Source organism: Ahaetulla prasina, chromosome 8 (genome assembly GCF_028640845.1).
Source record: "Ahaetulla prasina isolate Xishuangbanna chromosome 8, ASM2864084v1, whole genome shotgun sequence".
Classification (NCBI taxonomy): domain Eukaryota; kingdom Metazoa; phylum Chordata; class Lepidosauria; order Squamata; family Colubridae; genus Ahaetulla; species Ahaetulla prasina.
This window is the reverse complement of record NC_080546.1, coordinates 77,832,845-77,854,852: the sequence shown is the minus strand read 5'-3', so window position 1 is coordinate 77,854,852 and position 22,008 is coordinate 77,832,845. Positions and strand designations below refer to the sequence as shown.

Genomic DNA, 22,008 nt, shown 5'->3' with positions numbered 1-22,008 from the left:
TATTAAATTTGATGTGTGTGTGTGTGTTTTTCTTAACTTTTCGCACTTTGGGGCCGGGCCGGGTCGGGTCTCGTGATGGTGGTGGTGGGAAGAACAGTTCTGAGCTGAGGGCGGCCCGCTTTTTTTTGAGGGGGGGGGCAGAACGCGACTTTAAAGCGGAGCGGCTCCGCAGGCGAACCTTTGGCGCCAAACGGCCTCGGGCCTGGGACAGAGAGGGAGTGAAAAAATCCTGGAAAACAGCGCGGGCGCGCAAGGGGAGAGGAAGGAAGGAAGGGGAAAGGCGCAACTTCGCTTCCCACGTTCCTGGGTTCACAGCGCTGGCCCAAAGGCGGAGGGGCGGAGGTGGAAGCTTCTCGCAGATTGGAAGGCCGAGGTAGCCGCCGAACCGCCTCCCTCCCTTTTCCTTTCCTTCGCCCCACTCCCCAGGTCGGGTGGGAGGAAGAATGCGCTCGGGGTGGTGCACTTTGGGGCGCCACCCCAGCGCGCCAGCCGCGGCCATTGGCGGCCTCGGCTGCTATAATAATCTCCACCCTCCCGCTTCGCCGGCCCCTTCCGCCGCTGCCCCTTCTTCTTCTGACGCGGCCCCGCCGCCAGTTCTTCGGCACCCCCGAGAGTGTTCTGGGTCTCACACCTTCCCCCTCCTTCCTCCTCCTTCTGGGAAAGCGCGCTGGGCTTTTTCTGGGCAGGTGGCGTCGCGCTGCGCTTTCTCCTCTTCACCGGTGTTTTCGCTTTTCTACTTTTTTGTCTTCTTCTCTTTTTCTTCAGGCGTCCAGGACCTCCGCTCCCTTCGCTGCCATGCCGCCGATACATTCAGGTGAGTGGCTTCGGGGGAAAAGCGCCGCTGGCCGCTGGGCACCATGTGGGGCGCCTGAGGGAACCGCCGCCGCCGCCGCTGCTTCTTCCCGGCCCTTGGCGGGTTTCGCCTTCCCTGCCGGAGTTCGAAAGAAGTAACTCTTTTTGTGCGTGTGTGTGTAAAAAGTGAGCTCTGGAGCAGGGGTCTCCAATCTTGGCAACTTTTAAAACTTGTGGACTTCAACTCCCAGAGTTACTCAGCCAGCAAAGCTGGCTGAGGAACTCTGGGAGTTGAAGTCCTCAAGTCTTAAAAGTTGCCAAGGTTGGAGACCCCTGCTCTGGAGGGTTCCCCATCTTGAGAGTGGTAGACAGAGATTTTGCATTGCATGCATTGCAAGGCGAATCACAATCGGAACCATTCGTCATCCCCTTGTGCGTGGAGTCCTAGATAAGAGGCGCAGGTCAAAAATAACAATAATAATAATAAAAAGGATTCCCTTCCTGCCTGTGGGTGCGGAGATCTACCTTTATCTCATCCAGCAAGGGAGTTAGAAGGGAATCCTCTTTTTTATTTTTGACCTGCCCCTCTTATCTAGGACTCCATGAAGGGTTCCAATGTGATAACTCTCCAGGTGGCCTCAAGGACCTTCTCTAAAAGGATGCAAATGACCAGCTCTCTGCAAGAAATATAAACCCTTGTTTCCTCACCATCCAGTCAGGGCTGAAGAAGCTTCTTTGGATGAGACTGGAATGACCAGAAAAGAAAGTCCAGTTGCCTCCTGAAAAAGCACCTTTGGGACTTCCAGTGTGATTGCATTGCAATGTGTGCAACACAATCCCTTGTCTGTCAGGTTGGGGGCCTCCAGAGCTGTTGGGATCGGTAGGCCTATGCTGGCTGGAGATGCTGGCAGTTATGGTCCCTTAATCTAGGAGTTTAAGATGTTTTGAAAACTTGTTGGACACAAAAGACATTCCTATTTTGCTTCAGCTGTTTAATTTCCTATGTTTGGTTTCAGCTAGAATGGGACATGAATTAAGCCATTCAAATATTTGAGATATGCTGAATTCTCAATTTGGGTTCTGGGTTGAATGCATTATGCAGACTGGAGGGAAACTGCCATGTGCAGGTAGTCCTCGATTTACAACCATTCATTGAGTGACCCGAGTTACAACACAAGTGGAAAGTGACTTATGGCCATTTTTTACACTTACGACCGTTGCAGGATCCCCGTGGTCTCATGATTTACATTCGGATGCTTGACAACTGGTCCATATTTAGGACGCTTGCAGTGTCCTGTGATTATCTTTTTTCCCTTAGCAACATAAATTCTGGCCTCAACTCTGGATGTAAGTCAAGGACTACCTGTATTTTATATTCACTCAAGATGTGATTGGTGCTTCTGCCTCTACTATTCATTAGCTATCGCGTTCGTTATACCATATTCAGGATCCAAAAGGCAAGGTGTTTGTTGGACTTTCCTCTTGTAATTATGAAAATTTTACAGCCTGATAAAGTCTCCCATTATGTATGTATGTATGGTATTTAATTTTAGCAATATGAAGCTTCAAATACAGATCACCTGCAATATATATGATCTATCTTACCTATCAGAACAACCGAATTTGGTTCTCTTATGCATATTCTCCCAGTATCAGATTTTGTATGTATCACTTTAAGATTTGGATGGACAGCTTCTCAGAAGACTGGAGAAATTTATGTGAAGATTTCCAACATCTACATTAAAACAATATCTTAGTCAATTCAAAGTTCACAATATTTTGCAAATCTTTGAGATGTCTTAGGTAATATTGTTAAGCAAGCTGCTAAAAAAAGTTGAATGGAGTTAGGGAGGAAAAGTTGGATTGACAACATATCAGAAATCTGTCCAGAGATTTAAAACGTAATACCGAAGGAAATGATGTTCAAGTTACATTTTTTCCCTTGGTTCTCATAACTAGTTTTTTACATAAAATCTAGCTATTGCTCATAACTTATCATAATCTTTAGTAAAACACAGAGATATCTCTAAACCTCTTTATATTTGTTTTCCTAAAATTATCACTGGAAGATTCTGATATATATAGTTGCTATTGTTGCTTTTTAAACTTTTATTTTTCCAGGAAAGACTTAGTGGTTGCAGAAATGAATGATCTGTTTATTAAGTATTCTAGATGTACTATCTAGATATAAATCCTCTCTATACTTTTTTTTTAATGAACCCATTGTTACCTAGCTATTTATGACTAAGGATAATCCTGTAGAAATCTTAATGGGGACAATGAATGTAAACTTGAAATCAACTTTCACCAAAGCATCAATAATAAGTTAGCACTACACAGTTTCACCTGTCAGAAATGTCATAGTAGTGTTTTATTTATGAAATACTACTTTCATCACCATAACAATAACTTTATGGAAAGTAATAATTTTATGTCTTGGAAGGAAGAATTTTGTTAAGTGTGGCTACTCAAGAAACTGCTTAAATTCAAGTTATCATGCAAAATATTATCCACCTCATCTTGAAATGTTTAATATATATTGTTGCCCTCTTGTGCCTGTCTATTACAAATTATTTGTGCATTTAGAGTTCTATCTTACTGCTTTCTTGCTAGCAAATAGAGTCATTAAAGGAATAACATTTGAGTCAAGAGAAAAAGGCAAGGCAAAGATGCTTAAGTTCCCTGCTACACCATTCTCACTCCTTTACTCACAACTGGCAAATTTAGTGGTCCTTATAGGGGGTTATTCTAAGGCTCAAGGGATTTTTGTGGTCCCCAGAGCGATAGATGATTATGACTCCTGAAAATTAGTAGCAATTGCCCAGGACTTTGGGATGGTAATAAAAACTATAGTGTAAGCTCTAAACTAGACTTAACTCAGTTTAAGAACAAAACAACTCCTCCCTTTTTTCAAGAACTGCTCTGTATAAACCCTGAAATGCGAAGAGAGGCCCCACATAATAAAAGCTGATGGTAGTTCAACATCTTAAAGACATGTGAGGTTGAATGTCTTCTTGCCTTAAATCAATCAAGGGTGCCCCCCTAAAAAGTTCTTGCAAGAAGAATACAACATACAGTGATTACAGCCATGTTTGCTTGGTTCAAAGGAAAAAGAGTTGATATTTCACGTTGAAGGAAAGAGTAAACTGGAATACAGAAGTCACAGTTCAATGGGTGAACTGTCCTTGTGTAAATAGAAGAAATTTAGCAGATATTCTCATTTTGTCCTGAAACAGGGCAAAAAGTTAAAGATTAATATAGACTTATTTTTCTTCATAAGTGTATGTGGAGAATTACCACAGCTTGGAAAGTGAACAGACAGCACAAGAAAAGTATAGAAAGAGTTACTCTGCATGGCTATCTGGATTATTTAATAAATAGCATTCAGCGATCCATTTGTTACCATAGAAACTAAAAAGACTTCCAACTCTTGTTTCCTTCTCAGCAGGCTTCTTATAGGGTGAGATGGTTTTCTCTTTCTCTCTCTTTTTCCCCTCTATCAGTTAAAAGCAACACCAAAACAAGCTCACCACACTCACAGCTCATGCTAAGGCATAGTGGGTCTTTTTTGAAAAAAAAATGGCTAAGTTTGACACAAGAACACATTCTGAGAATAAAGACATGGCCAAACAAGGCATTTGGTGAACAAAAGGAATGACTAGTGGCCTTTGATATTCAAAAAAAGTGTTAAATTGCAGACAGTAGAATACTTCCCAAATTTAAGATGCCCTAAATAAAGTAGAAATTTCTTAGTAAATGTGCACAACTTTGTAAACTTTTTAAAAATTCAGTGCCTTGTTTTCATTTATGTTCATGATGTAAAAATATCTCCCTTCCCCAATTATTTCTCCAGAACTTAAACTGGGCAAAAAAGTAAATGAGGGAAAAACAAAAGAAGTTTACGAATTGCTGAATTACCCAGGATGTGTTCTGCTGCAATCAAAAGACCAAATAACTGCTGGAAATGCAGCTAGAAAAAACATCATGGAAGGGAAGGCTGCAATCTCAAATACAACAACATCTTGTGTGTTCCAATTGCTTCAAGAATCTGGTAGGTGGTGGAAAAGTTAACCCTCATGCAGGAGACTAACCCTGTATATAAAGCAATAATGCCCTTACTAAACTATTTTTGCTATAGGAAACTTGCATGGTAATTTTTCTTGGTTTTATTATAATTCAGAGATCTTGTGACTATATGCTGAAGGAACATAGGACTTTCAAGAACACACCAGTAACACTCCTTTCACATTAAAAAAATACAAGTTAATTTCTCCATACATACGTCATATTAAATACTTGTCCATTATATCATTAAGTAACATTGACAGCCATTGGAAGAAGTTATTGGAAAGTTAAGCAGTGGAATTTAACATATACTTCCAAATGGATTGGTGAGGAAAACATGTTTTAAGTGCTTATTATTGGCTGTTTTAAACCTAAGTTGGGTTTTCCAACTTTGTAGCCCTAGTCAGGTAATAACATTTTGACATGACACAAATTGGAATGTTCAGGGTATTTAGTAAAAGTGGAGATAATTATTCCTGGCTTGCGACTGCATAGAGAAGACAATAGAGCATAACATATTCTGTCAGTTCAATTATTCCACCACCGCATGAACACAATCTCCGTTGAAGGGGATTTATTTGTATCTTTCTTCTGTAACGGCTGTTGGAAGGGCACCAAATCTGGCTAAAGAAGAGGCATTTTTGAATTTTGGGATCATTGCACGACCGAGATATCTGGCTGGTTGTAGAAGATATGTAGAACGGCTCAAGGAGGTTTTTTCTGTGTAGGGCCAAGAAGTTGGCTTACAGCTCTAAATCAATGGGCTCTTTTTGAGATCACTTAGAGCAGGGGTCTCCAACCTTGGCAACTTTAAGCCTGGAGGATTTCAAATCCCAGAATGCCCCAGGCAGCTTTGCTGGCTGGGGAATTCTGGGAGTTGAAGTCCTCCAGGCTTAAAGTTGCCAAGGTTGGAGACTCCTGACTTAGAGGACATTCATAGCACATCAAGCCCATGCTAATTCTAGAACCACCCCAAAAACAAGACCTGGTTATGTTCCTATGTAGAAACTTTGAAAAAGTGGTTTAATACCACCTAGTAATATTACGTATGCATTTCCCTGCCACTGCATCTATTTATTCATTCATTTATTTATATCCCACCTTTTTTATTCTTACAAATAACTCAAAGTGGCAAACATATCCAACATTTATTTTATTTATTTATTTATTTATTTATTTTTTTTTTCAAATTTATATACCGCCCTATCTCCCTAAGGACTCAGGGCGGTTCACAGGCAGTTAAAATACATATAAATACAAATTAAAAAACAACAATTAAAAAACTTATTCTATTGCCTAATTTAAAAACAATATAAATAATAAAAAACCCCTTAAAACCAATAACTTTAAAATCTAATCCAGTCCCGCGCAGATGAATAAGTGCGTTTTAAGCTCGCGACGAAAGGTTCGGAGGTCCGGAAGTTGACGAAGTCCTGGGGGGAGTTCGTTCCAGAGGTGGGAGCCCCAGAGAAGGCCCTTCCCCTGGGTGTCGCCAGACGGCACTGCCTAGCTGACGGCACCCTGAGGAGTCCCTCTCTGTGGGAGCGCACGGGTCGGTGAGAGGTATTTGGAAGCAGTAGGCGGTCCCGTAAATAGCCCGGCCCTATGCCATGGGGCGCTTTAAAGATTGTCACCAACACCTTGAAGCGCACCGGAAGGCCACAGGTAGCCAGTGCAGTCTGCGCAGGATAGGTGTAACACGGGGCTCCCTCTATCACCCGCGCAGCCGCGTTCTGGACCAACTGAAGCCTCCGGATGCCCCTCAAGGGGAGCCCCATGTAGAGAGCATTGCAGTAATCCAGGCGAGGCGTCACGAGGCGTGGTGACCGTGCATAAGGCATCCCGGTCTAGAAAGGCGCAACTGGCGCACCAGGCGAACCTGGTGAAAAGCTCTCCTGGAGGCGGCCGTCAAATGGTCTTCAAAGACAGCCGTTCATCCAGGAGAACGCCCAGATTGCGCACCCTCTCCATCGGGGCCAATGACTCGCCCCAACAGTCAGCCGAGGACTCAGCTGACTGTACCGGGATGCCGGCATCCACAGCCACTCAGTCTTGGAGGATTGAGCTTGAGCCTGTTTCTCCCCATCCAGACCCGTCGGCCTCCAAACACCGGGACAGCACTTGATAGCTTCATTGGGGTGGCCGGTGTGGAAAAGTACAGCTGGGTGTCATCAGCGTACAGCTGGTACCTCACACGAAGCCACTGATGATCTCACCCAGCGGCTTCATATAGATGTTGAACAGAAGGCGAGAGAATCGACCCTCGGCACCCCACAAGTGAGGCGCCTCGGGGCCGACCTCTGCCCCTGTCAACACCGTCTGCGACCGGTCGGAGAGATAGGAGGAGAACCACCGATAAACGGTGCCTCCACTCCCAATCCCCCAACCGCGCAGCAAGATACCATGGTCGATGGTATCGAAAGCCGCTGAGAGGTCTAATAGGACGAGGGCAGAGGAACAACCCCTATCCCTGGCCCTCCAGAGATCATCCACCAACGCGACCAAAGCCGTCTCCGTGCTGTAACCGGGCCGGAAACCGGACTGGAACGGGTCTAGATAGACAGTTTCATCCAGGTGCAGAGGAAACTGATATGCCACCATACTCTCTACAACCTTCGCCATGGCGGGTTGGAGACCGGACGATAATTACCTAAGACAGCCGGGTCCAGGAGGGCTTCTTGAGGAGGGCCTCACCACCGCCTCTTTCAAGGCGGCCGGAAAGACTCCTCCAACAAGGAGGCACTCATAATCGCCTGGAGCCAGCCTCGTGTCACCTCCTGAGTGGCCAGCACCAGCCAGGAGGGGCACGGGTCCAGTAAACACGTGGTGGCATTCAGCCTACCCAACAACCTGTCCATGTCCTCGGGAGCCACAGGGTCAAACTCATCCCAAAAAATGTCACCAAGACCACCCTCAGACGCCTCATCTGAATCGCCGCAATTTTGGTCTAGACCGTCTCGAAGCTGAACGATTTTATCGTATAGATAACCGTTAAACTCCTCAGCACGTCCCTGCAACGGGTCATCCCGCTCCCCCTGGTGAAGGAGGGAACGGGTCACCCCAAAAAGGGCGGCTGGGCGGTTATCTGCCGACGCAATGAGGGAGGAGGCGTAGGAACGCCTCGCTTCCCTCAGTGCCACTAGGTAGGTCCTAGTATAGGACCTAACTAGTGTCCGATCAGCTTCTAAACGGCTAGACCTCCAGGAGCTCTCTAGGCGTCTTCTCCGGCGTTTCATCCCCCTCAGCTCCTCGGAGAACCAAGGAGCCGGTTGGGATCTGCGCCGGGTCAGAGGCCGCAGAGGCACGACACGGTCTAAAGCCCCAGCCGCAGCCCGTTGCCAGGCTGCGGCTAGTTCCTCTGCCGTGCCGTGAGCCAGACCCTCAGGAAGTGGCCCAAGCTCCGTCCGGAACCTCTCCGGGTCCATCAGGCGCCTGGGGCGGAACCAACGTTGTGGTTCCGTCTCCCTGCGGTGTTGAGTGGCGGTCAGAAAGTCCAGGCGAAGGAGAGGGATCTGACCATGACAAAGGTTCTATGACTACATCTCTCAAATCCAGATCCTTCAACCACTGACCAGAGATAAAAATAAGATCCAGAGTGCCACCCCCGATGTGAGTGGGGCCATCAACTACTTGAGTCAGGTCCAAGGCCGTCATGGAAGCCATGAACTCCCGAGCCACTGTCGATGACGAGCCGGCAGATGGCAAGTTAAAGTCCCCCATGACTAAAAGTTTGGGGGTCTCCACTGCCACCCCGGCAAGCACCTCCAGGAGCTCAGGCAGGGCAGCTGTCACGCAGCAAGGAGCCAGGTACGTGACCAGCAAGCCCATCTGACACCTATGACCCCATCTCACAAAGAGGGATTCACACCCGGCAATCTGAGGTACAGTGGTCTCCCTCGGCTCTAGACTCTCTTTAATAGCAACCGCCACCCCCCCACCCCTACCCTGGGCCCTCGGCTGATGGAATGCACGGAAACCCGGTGGGCACATTTCGACCAGGGGCACGCCCCCTTCAGTGCCCAACCAGGTCTCCGTAACGCCTATAAGATCCGCGGCGCCCCCCTGGATAAGATCGTGTATTAGGGGGGCCTTATTGGCCACGGACCGTGCGTTGCATAACATAAGACGAAGGCCCAGGCTCTGAGGGTCTTGACCATCCGGGGAACGGGAAAAGTCAGAGGGATCGGGGCACGCGATCGCTTGCAGACATCGAACGCGTGACCCCTAGACCGTCGATCCCCCTTCCGCCATATCTGCCCCTCCCACTTACCGTGCAAATGGAACCACCCTCACAAAAGGAACACATTCCCCCATAACCTCCGAACCCACTAAATAATCGCCACGAGCGCGAGGACTGGTTTCCCTCCCGACGGGCTACCCCCAACACCCGCCCTAACCCTCCCACCCCATAAAAATGCCCTATCTAAAAAACCCCAAAGGCTCTTCCTCTTCGCATGCCACCTCTGTGGGTCCCAAGACCCGTCATTGAGGCCGGCCCTTGGTAGTGAGACGGGCCATTCCTGCGGCGGGGGCACCGCAGGCGCAGAGTTCATGTGCAGCGTAGCATAGAAAAGTACGAATCGGTGAGGGTGCTAAGATGGTAACATCCCAGATGGTAAGGCGTTAAAGATGGATCCTCCAACGGATGTCCAGATGTCAAAGAGGACAAATAAAGCTGGAACCAGATGAAGATGATAAGCCCAGGTAAACAGGCGGCAGCCTCCATGGTAAACCTATGGAAAATGTTTCTACAGAAGGTCTTAATAAGGTAGAAATGGCCGTCAGTCTGTTCATAGTCCATAGTCCAATCCAGTCCAGTCCAGTCCAGTCCAGGAACCCGTGGGTATAAATACCTGACGACCCAGCTTTGATGGTCAAAAGTCCGGGGAGGAAGGCAGGCCATACAGCAAAAGGCAGATGAACAAAGCACGATGTAATGTGCCAAAAGTGCCAGAAGAGGAGCCAAACCATAGCCTTGCCTCCGGCCTCATCTCCGACCACGGCCTCACCACGCCCGCCGCCGATGGAACCGATGGGGCCGCGGAACACTGGACGCCGCTGGACGGGCGCCTCGCGGCCCACAAGGCCTCGCCAGGCGCAACAAAGCGCCGATGGAGCTGGCGGGCCCACGACCAGGCGAACGGGCCGGAATCCATGCCCCAGCTGGAATCGGGCCGAATTCTCATCGCCGCTGGAATCGGCTGGAGCCGGGCCGAAATCGAGGCCTGCAATCAGCACAGGCAGCAGCAGGCCTCCCTCGCCTCCCTCGCGTCCCCAAAAATGGCCACCACCAACCGGTCCGCCGCTCTTCCCTCGGCCCGTTCTTGGCTGCCGCACATCCGAGAGGGCCAAAAGACCTCTCCTGCGGCTGCCAAGTAGATGATGCAGCACACCGAGGGACAGGAGCAGCCTGGTAAGTCATCAGGAGTCCCCCATTTCAGGAAAAGCACCCCACGCCGATCCGAGCTCCTCTAGTAAACCGCCATCCTCGCGCATGCGCAGAGCCTATCCCCTCCTGCTCCTATTTTCCCCACAACAAAACTTTGTGAGGCAAATTAAACTGAGAGACTGGTTTAAGGTCACCCAGCTGGCTGTCATGGCTAACCCAGGCCTTGAATTCATGCTCTTTTGCTATGATTTCTTACGATCTATGCCAATGATGGCAAACCTATGGCAAGTGTGCCAGACGTGGCATGCAGAGCTATCTCTCCAGGAACTCCAGCTATCACCTATTGCTCTTCCAGGGTTCCATCGTGCACATGTGCGCCAGCCAGCTGGTCTTCACATGCACGGGAGCACTGGAAACTGGAAGAGCAGCTCCTTGGCGCGCATGCGCGCCAGAAACTGGAAGACCAGGTGACTGGTGCGCATGCGCATGCCAGAAAGTGGAAACTCAGCTTCCAGATGCACACATACACGTCGGGGAACTACTATTCTGGTTTCCGGCACTCCCATGCATGTGCGCTGGTGAGCTGGTCTTCCAGTTCAGAGTGCTCCCCCAAGCGCATGCACACGCTCCCATTTCAGCACTCAGTGCCAACACTGATCTATGCTGTGATTTTTTTCCCCTATTAACGTTGCACAAGTTTTAATAACTTGGTTTAAAACCCTAAAGGGTGATTTGTTAGAGTTTTTACCCCCTCAGCCATGAAAGTTAACATTGGCTTGAAATTATCATCCTTGCACTGTATGTCAAAAATTGCGTATCAAAGTTAAGTTTTGCAGGCTACTGATTACCAAAAAGCATCAGTTTGCATCAGTTTATTAGGTTGTATTGCCAAACCTTGCCTCACATTAGTATGTTATGAAGAAATATTGCTTTGAGTAAGTTTAAGGATTAAAAATTAACAGGATGGAATCCTTTCTTGTGTTCCAACTTTTCCCCCCATGGAGTGTTGCAACATTTTCTAATATTCTGTGGTAAACCTCTAATTTATTACTGCCTTCCTGCCTCATTAACAAATAAAACTGCTGCGTTTAGCACAAAAAGAGGAAAAAAATACCTATAGCCACAGATTGTGGGTATCCATTCATGTCTATTCATTCATCTCTTGTATGACTAAATATAGTTTTGGTAATAGGATTGCATTTCCTAAAAAAAGTGAAGTTTCTTTTCAGGCATGCTTTCTGCTGATTTCATGAAGCTATTAAAATTGTTTCATTGCATCAGAATGGATGTTACTTGTTTTTTAACTTTGTAGTCTAATCTGTACTCCTGTGGTTCCTTGGAAGTTCTCTCATAGTCAAATGCCAACCAGACCTGACTCTGCTTAGTTTTGGAGCTTTGGCAAGATCATAAACATGCTGCCACCTGCATGATTGATAGTGAATGAGGAAATAATAGATTTTCCCACAGCATGAAATCAAATACTAACACATAAGTAATCTATATATATATATGTAAGAGCGAAAACAAATCACACCATAATCACGAATCCAACACTGTAAAGCCTACAAACTTGAAATTTGCCACGTATGTTTCTCTTGGTTCTAGGTGCTCACTAAGAAAGGATTTTTTGAAATGACCATCAGAGCATTAGTATTTCCTATATTATTATAACACGCTCTGATGCTAATTAGTTAGATGTCCTACTTCCCCTTCTCAACTTGAAAATAACTTTGGAGAGAATGGGATAGCATAGGACAGCCTTCTGTAGGGCAGGCCTCATGGAGAGAAGGGGCTAGAAAGCCTGAGGGAGAGAAGGGGATAGGATAGGATATATAAGTCTGTTTTGATGAGAATTTTTTATTACAGGCATTAAAACTGCTTTTGTGAGAAAATGCAGCGAAACAGCATTTATGGCTGCTCACTGCGAAATGATTCCAATTGAATGGGTTTGTAGGAGAATCGCCACTGGTTCTTTTCTGAAGAGAAATCCTGGTGTTGAAGAGGGCTACAAATTTTATCCACCTAAAATCGAGATGTTTTATAAGGTAGGTAACATGAAATGGAGTTGACAGTTTTGTATAATTATCACCTTCTTGAAAGCTTGAATCTCAAGCTAATTATGTGCTTCAGTTAAGCATCCTAATCCAAGCCTTCCAAAACCAATTCCTCTCCCTCCAAATACAGTCACTCAGTACTGATAGAATTTTGCAATATATATGTGATCCAGTGGTGGGATTCAAATAATTTTAACAACTGGTTCTCTGACCTAATGACTGGGTGGGCATGGGCATGGCCAGGGGGAGTGACAGGCAGCACTCAGCCTCCTACACCCCCCTGGGAGCAAAAATGGACCACAGAGCCCCCCCGCATCCCGCTTTGGGCCTAGGCGGCCTCCCTGAAGCCTCCTGGGAGTGAAAATGGGCTGTGGGGGGACTCCGGGGAGGGGCAGGCCCCAATTTAACTACCATGTTTCCCTGAAAATAGGACATGTCCTGAAAATAAGGCCAAGACTAATTTTTGGGGTGGGCCTAAATATATGCCCTCCCCCGAAAATAAGCCCCCCCTCACACGCATACACGCACACAGGTCCCTCCCCCCCCCAACCCTCCCAAGGCAGCCACATGCCTGCAAACTCCTGTGCCCCCTGTGTCCCTTTTGCCACCCGCTGCACCGACCGTAGACCTCGAGCGCCTGCTCCTGTGCCATGGTGGCAGCCCACCCGCTCATGCCCCCACGCCCAGGCACCACGTCCACATAGAGCGGGCATCTGACACAGCAGTCCTAGCACAAGCATTGCTGCCCCGGGACTTAGCCGCAGGTGAGGAGCGTTGGCCATGGCTGGGCTGGCCAAGCTGTGTCTGTCGGGGCTGCCCTCAGCGCAACTGCCCAGTGTCTCGCTGCCAGGCACCTGGAAAGAGTAACCTGGACCTGCGATCAGAGCGGAGAGGAGCAATGGGGGAAGGAGAGGCCTCCAGCGACTGTCACCATAGAGTGCGAAGCACACTCCCAGAGTGGCCGCTGCCCTGGCTGGGCTTTGGAAGCTGCAGAGGCAGAGTTTGGGGGAGAGAAAGAAAGACTTCTGCTGCTTCTGCTTTTGGCTGCATGCAAGGAAAGCAGCAGAAATCCTTCTTTCTTTCCCTCAAATTCTGCGGCTTCCAAACCCCCAGCCAGGGCAGCGGTCACTCTGGGAGTGTGCTTCTCACTCTATGGTGACAACTGGAGCTGGACTGTGCAGGGAGAGCTGGCCCAGGCCACGGCTTCCACGTGGATGCTGGTGGTGGGCGCCGGCGGCATTGGCTACCAGCTCGACATGAGGCCTGGGAGGCGCATGGGTGGGGGGTGGGGACAGGCAGTCACGTGGCTTGGTGCCTTCGAGCTGCTCGCGTTCTACACACACACACCGTGGAAGGGGAGGGGCTTGATGGTGGTGCGCAACGGGCTGTGAATGCACAGGCTGCCCGGGGCCTTCTTCACCCCTGATATAATAAGACCCCCCCCCAGCCCTTATTTTGAGGTTCAAAAGAAAATAAGACCCTGTCTTATTTTCAGGGAAACACAGTACCGGTTCGCCCGAACCAACTGAATCCCACCACTGACATGATCCTTAAAAGCAGTCTTGATTCTTAGACTACTATATATTTTAAAAACCTATTTTTAATTGTTAAAAAAAACCCTTTGTATTCATACCCTAGATGATAATCATAGGTATCATGTCAATTAGGAAAGTCTGTGTTGGTGTACAAGTAGTCCTCAACTTACAAACATCCATTTAGCAACTGTTTGAAGTTACAACACCACTGAAAAAAGGACTTGTAACTTGTGCTTATGACCGTCACAGCATCCCCAAACTTGGGAGCTTGGCAACTGGCATGGAGTTACTATGGTTGCAATGTCCCAGTGAAGGCTATTTGCAAACTTCCTACTCAGATTCTGACAAGCAAAGTCAATGAGGAAACTTGATTCACTTAACAAGTGCTGTGGTTCAGTTAACAACTCTGGTAATATTGGGTGTAATTCACTTAACCGCCTAGTTTAGCAACGAAAATTTTTGATCCCGGTTGTGATTGTAAGTTGAGAACTGCCTGTAATAATTTCAAAAATGTTTTGTTTGTGTTGAGTGTAAACTCAGGTAAAGGTAAAGGTTTCCCTCGCACATATGTGCTAGTCGTCGCCGACTCTAGGGGGTGGTGCTCATCTCCATTTCAAAGCCAAAGAGCCAGCGCTGTCTGAAGATGTCTCCGTGGTCATCTGGCCGGCATGACTCAATGCCAAAAGCGCACGGAATACTGTTACCTTCCCACCAAAGGTGGTCCCTATTTTTTCTACTTGCATTTTTACGTGCTTTTGAAACTGCTAGGTTGGCAGAAGCTGGGACAAGTAACGGGAGCTTATCCTGTTACACGGCAGCACTAGGGATTCGAACCGCCGAGCTGCCGACCTTTCGATCGACAAACTCAACATCCTAGCCCCTGAGCCATCGTGTCCCAGTAACACTCAGGCAGCTTATTTTTCAGTCTGAAAGCATTCTCTCTTTAGACCTCTGGCAGGAGTGATCTAGTCTGCCCATCTGCATTGGGAAGCATCTGTTAGAGGAAGCCACATCATATCATTCTGCAAAAAATTCTCAAATAGTGAATAGTATAAATAGTATTCTGAAATAGTGGCCCCCAACCTTTTGGGCACCAGGGCCCGGTTCTTTAGAGAAAGATTTTTCCGTGGACCAGAGGAGGCATGGTTTCGTGTGCTGCATGCATCAGATGGCTTTGCTTATTTCCACAGCCTGGTTACTGGCATGCTGCGGGCTGATGCCAGTCCACGGACAGGAGGTGTTGTGTCTGCGCCCCCCGAGCCGGGGCCCCTGCCAGAAAGTGACTCGGAAAGTGAGGGGGAAGGGCCATCAGGACTTATCTCTGGAGCACTGGCTTCCCTGGCTCAGCTCCACGAGCCAGAGGCAAGCCAGGTAGAGGAGATAACGAGGCCTCCGTCCCCTGACTCTTCCCCCCCCCCCAGGCTACGCCTCCAGACCCGGCTGATGGCAATCAGGCCTGGCTGGACCATAGGTTTCGTAGGCAGGAGAGGCGGGAACAACAGAAGCAGGTGTGGGGCAGGCCTAGGAAGTGCTGAGTCATGGAGCCACACCCCACAGGATATAAAAGCAGCAAGGGCTACTATACTACTTCGTGGCAAGCAAATCAACTGCTTAACTTGAGCTGAATAACTGTTTGTTCCTGGTTGACTCATCGGCATCAAGAGAGATAACAGAGACACTTGGCAGACGCTCGCTAGTTTGCTGCCAGAGCTGATAATTGCTGGCTAATTAAGTCATCGCTCGGACTGAGGCAAGGGGGACAGAACAGGAGGTTGGGGGCCCCTGGTTTGAAAGAAGTTATGCATAGCGTTATAGTGGTGTCTACTGGTTATATAAAGCAGGAAAGAAGAGCTATTAGAAAGGCCCATCCACCCAAAACGATCACTTACAGAACTGCCCTCAACTAAATGTGCAATGAAAACTCTTGTTTGCTTCTGTGTGGAATGGAGAAGTTGAACTTGTATCGCTAATGAAGATATCAATTATTTCAATAAAATCTCACTTTTCATCACAGGATGATGCCGCAAACGATCCACAGTGGTCTGAAGAGCAAATTATTGAAGTTAAGTTCAAGCTTGCTGGCCTTGAAATCGGACAAACAGAAGTCGATATCATGGCCCAATCCACCCGAGCTATTTTTGAAATACTTGAAAAAGCCTGGCAGCCCCAGAATTGTACGCTGGTGGATTTGAAAGTACGTACATTTGTATTTTAGATCTTGGCTTTTAAAATAAGGGATGAAATTATTAAAATTCAACTAATCTTTCCTTTCATGTGTCATGTTTCCATTTTTAGGTGGAGTTTGGTGTTAATGTAGCCACCAAAGAAATTGTCCTTGCTGATGTCATTGATAATGATTCTTGGAGGCTGTGGCCATCTGGAGATAGGAAGCAACAAAAGGACAAACAGGTAATTCTGTTTTCAGTGCAGATTCTGAAAATAAGCCAATACTGCAATTTTACAAGGTATATATATCTGTGCTGTGTGAAACCTGTTTCCGTTCTTCTTAGCTTCTGTTTCTTCATGTGAAACAGAAGTTGGAAAAGAAAATGGGAGAAAGCCAAATTCTATAGTTAAAATTGGAAAACTTAAGTTATCTTTCCTTCTGCTAATTTGTTTGTTTCCTGTTAGACATTTCAAGTATCCAAAAATAAAATCCCTAATTACATTTCAATTAAAATAGTGAAAGATTATTATATAATCTTATTATATTATAGTTCTGGCAATGATAATGCACATTTTTAGATAATAGTTATTAATACCTATATATTTGAACTATAAGAGGAAATGGGTGAATGCAAAATTCATATTCCAAAATATTGTTTACTTTATAATGAGCTATGAAAAGCCCCCTTCAGATATGCTGTTGAGTCTGGGGCTACTATTTGATGTAAACACATATTGATATTATGTGTTAAATGTTAGCTACAGCATAGTGAAGCATGATTTTATTAATCATATAACCATAAATTATTACTTTATCTGACTTGATGTAGGAAATCTAGATAAGCATATGGCCTTGCCTCTGAGTGATAGTTAAAACTTTGGAGGTTTCAAAAAGAATTGGGAAGACATCAACAACTTATAAATCACATTATTGATCCTTACATTGGACTTCTGGTTTAAACCAGATTCTAAACATGTGTATGGACTTTTCAGTTAATTATAGTATTGATAGTTTATGTAGATATGAGGTAGGTCAGGAGTGTCAAACTGGCGGCCCGTGGGCCAAATGTGTCACGCACAGGCCACGCCCACCACAGCTCCACGAAGGGAGAAACATCACGTGACAGCAACATGACACAGCGAGTTTGACACCCGTGAGATAGGTGAAACTTTTGCATTTTATATGTAATATTTTGTTCTTTTGTGTGTGCTTTTAGTCTTACCGCGACCTCAAAGAAGTGACGCCTGAAGCACTGCAAATGGTGAAAAGGAACTTTGAATGGGTGGCTGAAAGAGTGGAGGTACTGAAACTATCTATGACGGGGTATCAAACTCAAGGCCCGGGGGCTGGATCCGGCCAGGGGGGTGCTTACATCTGGCCCACGGGACCACCCTACAAACAGCAAAGGACTGGCTTGCGGTGCCTCTGCCAGCAAAAGTGGAGGTCAGCTCTGTTTTCAGCCGCAATGGCCTCCTGCTTTCCTCTGCCAGTGAAAACGGAGCTTGAGTGGAATGCACCCCCCAGCTCCATTTTCACTGGCAGAGGGCAGCAGGAGGCTGTTGCGGCTGAAAACAGAATTCGGGAGCCTGTTTTCACTGGCAGAGCAATTGGCTCACCACAGACAACCAAGCGACACCAAGCTGGCCACGCCCAGCCCAGCCCCCAAGGTCAAACACAACCCTGATGTGGCCCTCAGTGAAATCAAGTTTGACATCCCGATCTAGGAGATACGGATATGGATAATCCATATAATTGTTTTCCGCACTTTTAAATTGTCTTTTGATCTTTTTTTCTATTAGCTGTTATTGAAACCACAAACTACACAAGGCAGAGTAGTTGTCCTCATGGGTTCCACTTCCGATCTTGGTCACTGTGAAAAAATTAAAAAGGCATGTGGCAGTTATGGTGTGCCGTGTGAATTACGAGTGACCTCTGCTCACAAAGGACCAGATGAAACACTGAGGATCAAAGCTGAATATGAAGGTACTTAACTCAAATTTATCTTAAATTGTCTACTTTAGTGAGCTATTGTTCACTAAAGTTCAATGTTAAGTTCCTGTTTTAAGAAATGAAAATTAATATAGAATCTGGTTTGGGTGAGCATGTTTCTATCACATTGATACGTTTTTGTTTGTGTTTTCAGGGGATGGGATTCCCACAGTGTTTGTGGCAGTGGCTGGGAGAAGCAATGGCTTGGGACCCGTGTTGTCCGGAAACACTGCTTATCCAGTTGTCAATTGTCCTCCTCTCTCAGCTGATTGGGGTGCCCAGGATATATGGTCATCCCTGAGAATGCCTACTGGTAAGGTTTATCATTGAATACTTTGAACAAATTATTTTTTGGGAGATAGTACACATTTGACTGTATGCAGGTGGCTCAGTGGCTAAGACGCAGAGCTTGTCTTGTCGATTAGAAGGTCGGCAGTTCAGCGGTTTGAATCCATAGTGCTGCGAAATGGGATGAACTCCCATTACTTGTCCCAGCTTCTGCCAATCTAGCAGTTCGAAAGCAGGTAAAAAATGCAGGTAGAAAAATAGGGACCACCTTTGGCGGGAAAGTAACAGCGTTCCGTGCACCTTTGGCGTTTAGTCATGCCGGCCATATGACCATGGAGACATCTTTGGACAGCGCTGGCTCTTTGGCTTTGAAACGGAGATGAGCAGCACCCCCTAGAGTCGGGAATGACTTGCACATATGTGCAAGGGGAACCTTTACCTTACACACTTGAAAGTAAAGACATAATCTTACCATCAGCTGTAGTTCTCTTCAAAATAATGATAAAGTTAGAATCAATGAGTTACTTGATTCTAAATTTACTATTTCTATATACATTTACCATTTTTTGTTTTCTGAGGTTTTCACTGGCAGAGGGCAGGAGGCTGTTGCGCTGAAAACAGAGTTCGGAGCCTGTTTTCACTGGCAGAGGGCAGGAGGCTGTTGCGCTGAAAACAGAGTTCGGAGCCTGTTTTCACTGGCAGAGGGCAGCAGGAGGCTGTTGCGGCTGAAAACAGAGTTCGGGAGCCCGTTTTCACTGGCAGAGCAATTGGCTCACCACAGACAACCAAGCGACACCAAGCTGGCCACGCCCAGCCCAGCCCCCAAGGTCAAACACAACCCTGATGTGGCCCTCAGTGAAATCAAGTTTGACATCCCGATCTAGGAGATACGGATATGGATAATCCATATAATTGTTTTCCGCACTTTTAAATTGTCTTTTGATCTTTTTTTCTATTAGCTGTTATTGAAACCACAAACTACACAAGGCAGAGTAGTTGTCCTCATGGGTTCCACTTCCGATCTTGGTCACTGTGAAAAAATTAAAAAGGCATGTGGCAGTTATGGTGTGCCGTGTGAATTACGAGTGACCTCTGCTCACAAAGGACCAGATGAAACACTGAGGATCAAAGCTGAATATGAAGGTACTTAACTCAAATTTATCTTAAATTGTCTACTTTAGTGAGCTATTGTTCACTAAAGTTCAATGTTAAGTTCCTGTTTTAAGAAATGAAAATTAATATAGAATCTGGTTTGGGTGAGCATGTTTCTATCACATTGATACGTTTTTGTTTGTGTTTTCAGGGGATGGGATTCCCACAGTGTTTGTGGCAGTGGCTGGGAGAAGCAATGGCTTGGGACCCGTGTTGTCCGGAAACACTGCTTATCCAGTTGTCAATTGTCCTCCTCTCTCAGCTGATTGGGGTGCCCAGGATATATGGTCATCCCTGAGAATGCCTACTGGTAAGGTTTATCATTGAATACTTTGAACAAATTATTTTTTGGGAGATAGTACACATTTGGCTGTACGCAGGTGGCTCAGTGGCTAAGACGCAGAGCTTGTCTTGTCGATTAGAAGGTCGGCAGTTCAGCGGTTTGAATCCATAGTGCTGCGAAATGGGATGAACTCCCATTACTTGTCCCAGCTTCTGCCAATCTAGCAGTTCGAAAGCAGGTAAAAAATGCAGGTAGAAAAATAGGGACCACCTTTGGCGGGAAAGTAACAGCGTTCCGTGCACCTTTGGCGTTTAGTCATGCTGGCCATATGACCATGGAGACATCTTTGGACAGCGCTGGCTCTTTGGCTTTGAAACGGAGATGAGCAGCACCCCCTAGAGTCGGGAATGACTTGCACATATGTGCAAGGGGAACCTTTACCTTACACACTTGAAAGTAAAGACATAATCTTACCATCAGCTGTAGTTCTCTTCAAAATAATGATAAAGTTAGAATCAATGAGTTACTTGATTCTAAATTTACTATTTCTATATACATTTACCATTTTCTATATACATTCCTGGGAAGATGGTAAATGGTGATCACATGACCCTGGGATGCGGCAAACATAAATTCATGCCAGCTGGCAAGTCCCAAATTTTGATCATAATGACTTCAGGCACGCTGCAATGGGTTGTGATTGTGAGGGCCAGTCGTAAGTTGAGTTTTTGTCATTTTGAATAGTCGTTAAATAAATGGTTGTAAGTTGGGGACTATCTGTGTACTCTCAGAGACTGTCAGAGATGTTGAATCTCCCAGTTACCACACGATGGCAAGCAGGGGACTCCACAGGCGTAGTTATTTCTCAGCACTTGATCCACAGAGGGGGATGCACAGATAAAGAAGTGTTTTGAGCACACTGAGGCTTTGCTTGTGCAAGTTTCATGCAGCAGGGGGGAGGGGGCTGCTGCCAAATGTCACCTGGGGTTTGCTCACACTTAGCTTGCACAATCCTGGTGCAGACTTGCCAAGACAAAGAAAGAACATGCTGTGTTAAACCCAGTAAACATTAACTTTCAAAAAAGCTACGCTCCTTCTCTAACTTGAACAAGTTTCAGTTCTTAAGAGAACTTTTGAATCTTGTCTTCCACATTCATCTGAAATGTTCTGTATGAATTGTTAAATATTCTGTATTACATAATCAGTTTTTCTTGACTCACTAAAGATTATCTAAATGGTGATACTATTACAATCACACACTTTAAAAATGAAAATTGTCTTGCTTTTTTTTAACAGGTCTTGGCTGTTCCACAATTCTCTCTCCTGAAGCTGCTGCCCAATTTGCTGCTCAGATTTTTGGGTTGAATGACCACTGTGTATGGGCCAAACTGCGATCCAACATTCTGAATACATGGATCTCCCTAAAACAGGCTGACAAAAAGATGAGAGAATATATTTTATAGATTAATTCTTAAACCACCATTTCATTTCAACTTCCAGAATTGGATGGCATATCATTCCTAGCATAAGTACTAATGGGAAACAAATCTATTTTATGATAGAGTGTACAGGTGCCCTCTTGTGTTCTAAGCTATTGTAGACAACTAATCTTGTATTTTCTAGCACAGTGTAACTTGAAAGCAGAGCTATGTGCATTGAGGTAGAATAGATCTTACCGATCCATCATGACTGGTTATTAAAGAGAAATATTACCTGTGTTGACTTGTAACCCTGTACAGAATATGCCCATATGGTGATTCGCCTGAAATTTATATTAAAGCTATCAGTGCCATTAATAAATGGACCAGTTTGCTTTTGTTCTAGAATGTGGCCCACATGTGAAATCAAATATATGACAAGTTATTCAAGACATTAAAATATTTTTTGTGTGGAATGTTTTACCAAAGCTTAATTAACTTTAAATACAAAGCTGATAATATATAAAGCTAATTAACAGTTGACCTTCAGATAGCTTTGAGCAGGCCAACTCCCTTACTGTTTAAAACATCTAGTGACGAAGCACCCATGACTTTCCAAGAGGCATGACTTCATTTTCTTAATGGTACACAGGAAAACTACTGAATGCTTGGCTTATAGTACTACTCATCATTTTTAGGTGGTTATATGCAGACCTATCGTTTGGCCACCACTGAAGTTAGGCATATGACTTTTAAATTTCATTAAGCTTTACCTTATAATGGAAAGATGTATCTTCAAGAGAATACAAAACTGCAAAATACTTTATAACTACATATTTTACTTATTCTTAGTAGAATTATATGCTGTTCCACCCA

At 45.8% G+C, this 22,008-nt stretch overlaps 1 protein-coding gene across 1 annotated transcript; it reads left to right on the top strand.

Annotated features, from left to right (window-relative positions):
- The first annotated feature begins 498 nt into the window (after nt 1-498).
- LOC131203474 (multifunctional protein ADE2) lies at nt 499-21,514 on the top strand. Its single transcript, XM_058193765.1, has 9 exons — nt 499-814; nt 4,646-4,843; nt 12,113-12,291; nt 15,850-16,029; nt 16,131-16,244; nt 17,219-17,302; nt 17,802-17,985; nt 18,146-18,304; nt 21,011-21,514. The coding sequence occupies exons 1-9, from the start codon at nt 796-798 to the stop codon at nt 21,175-21,177; spliced, it is 1,284 nt and encodes a 427-aa protein (XP_058049748.1). The 5' UTR covers nt 499-795; the 3' UTR covers nt 21,178-21,514.
- Nucleotides 21,515-22,008: the final 494 nt, after the last annotated feature.

Excerpts from the sequence above, each read along its gene's own strand:
- LOC131203474 (XM_058193765.1), top strand. Across the intron at positions 4,844-12,112 it reads CCAATTGCTTCAAGAATCTG|GCATTAAAACTGCTTTTGTG; the intron begins GTAGGTGGTGGA and ends TTTTTATTACAG. Across the intron at positions 18,305-21,010 it reads ATCCCTGAGAATGCCTACTG|GTCTTGGCTGTTCCACAATT; the intron begins GTAAGGTTTATC and ends TTTTTTTAACAG.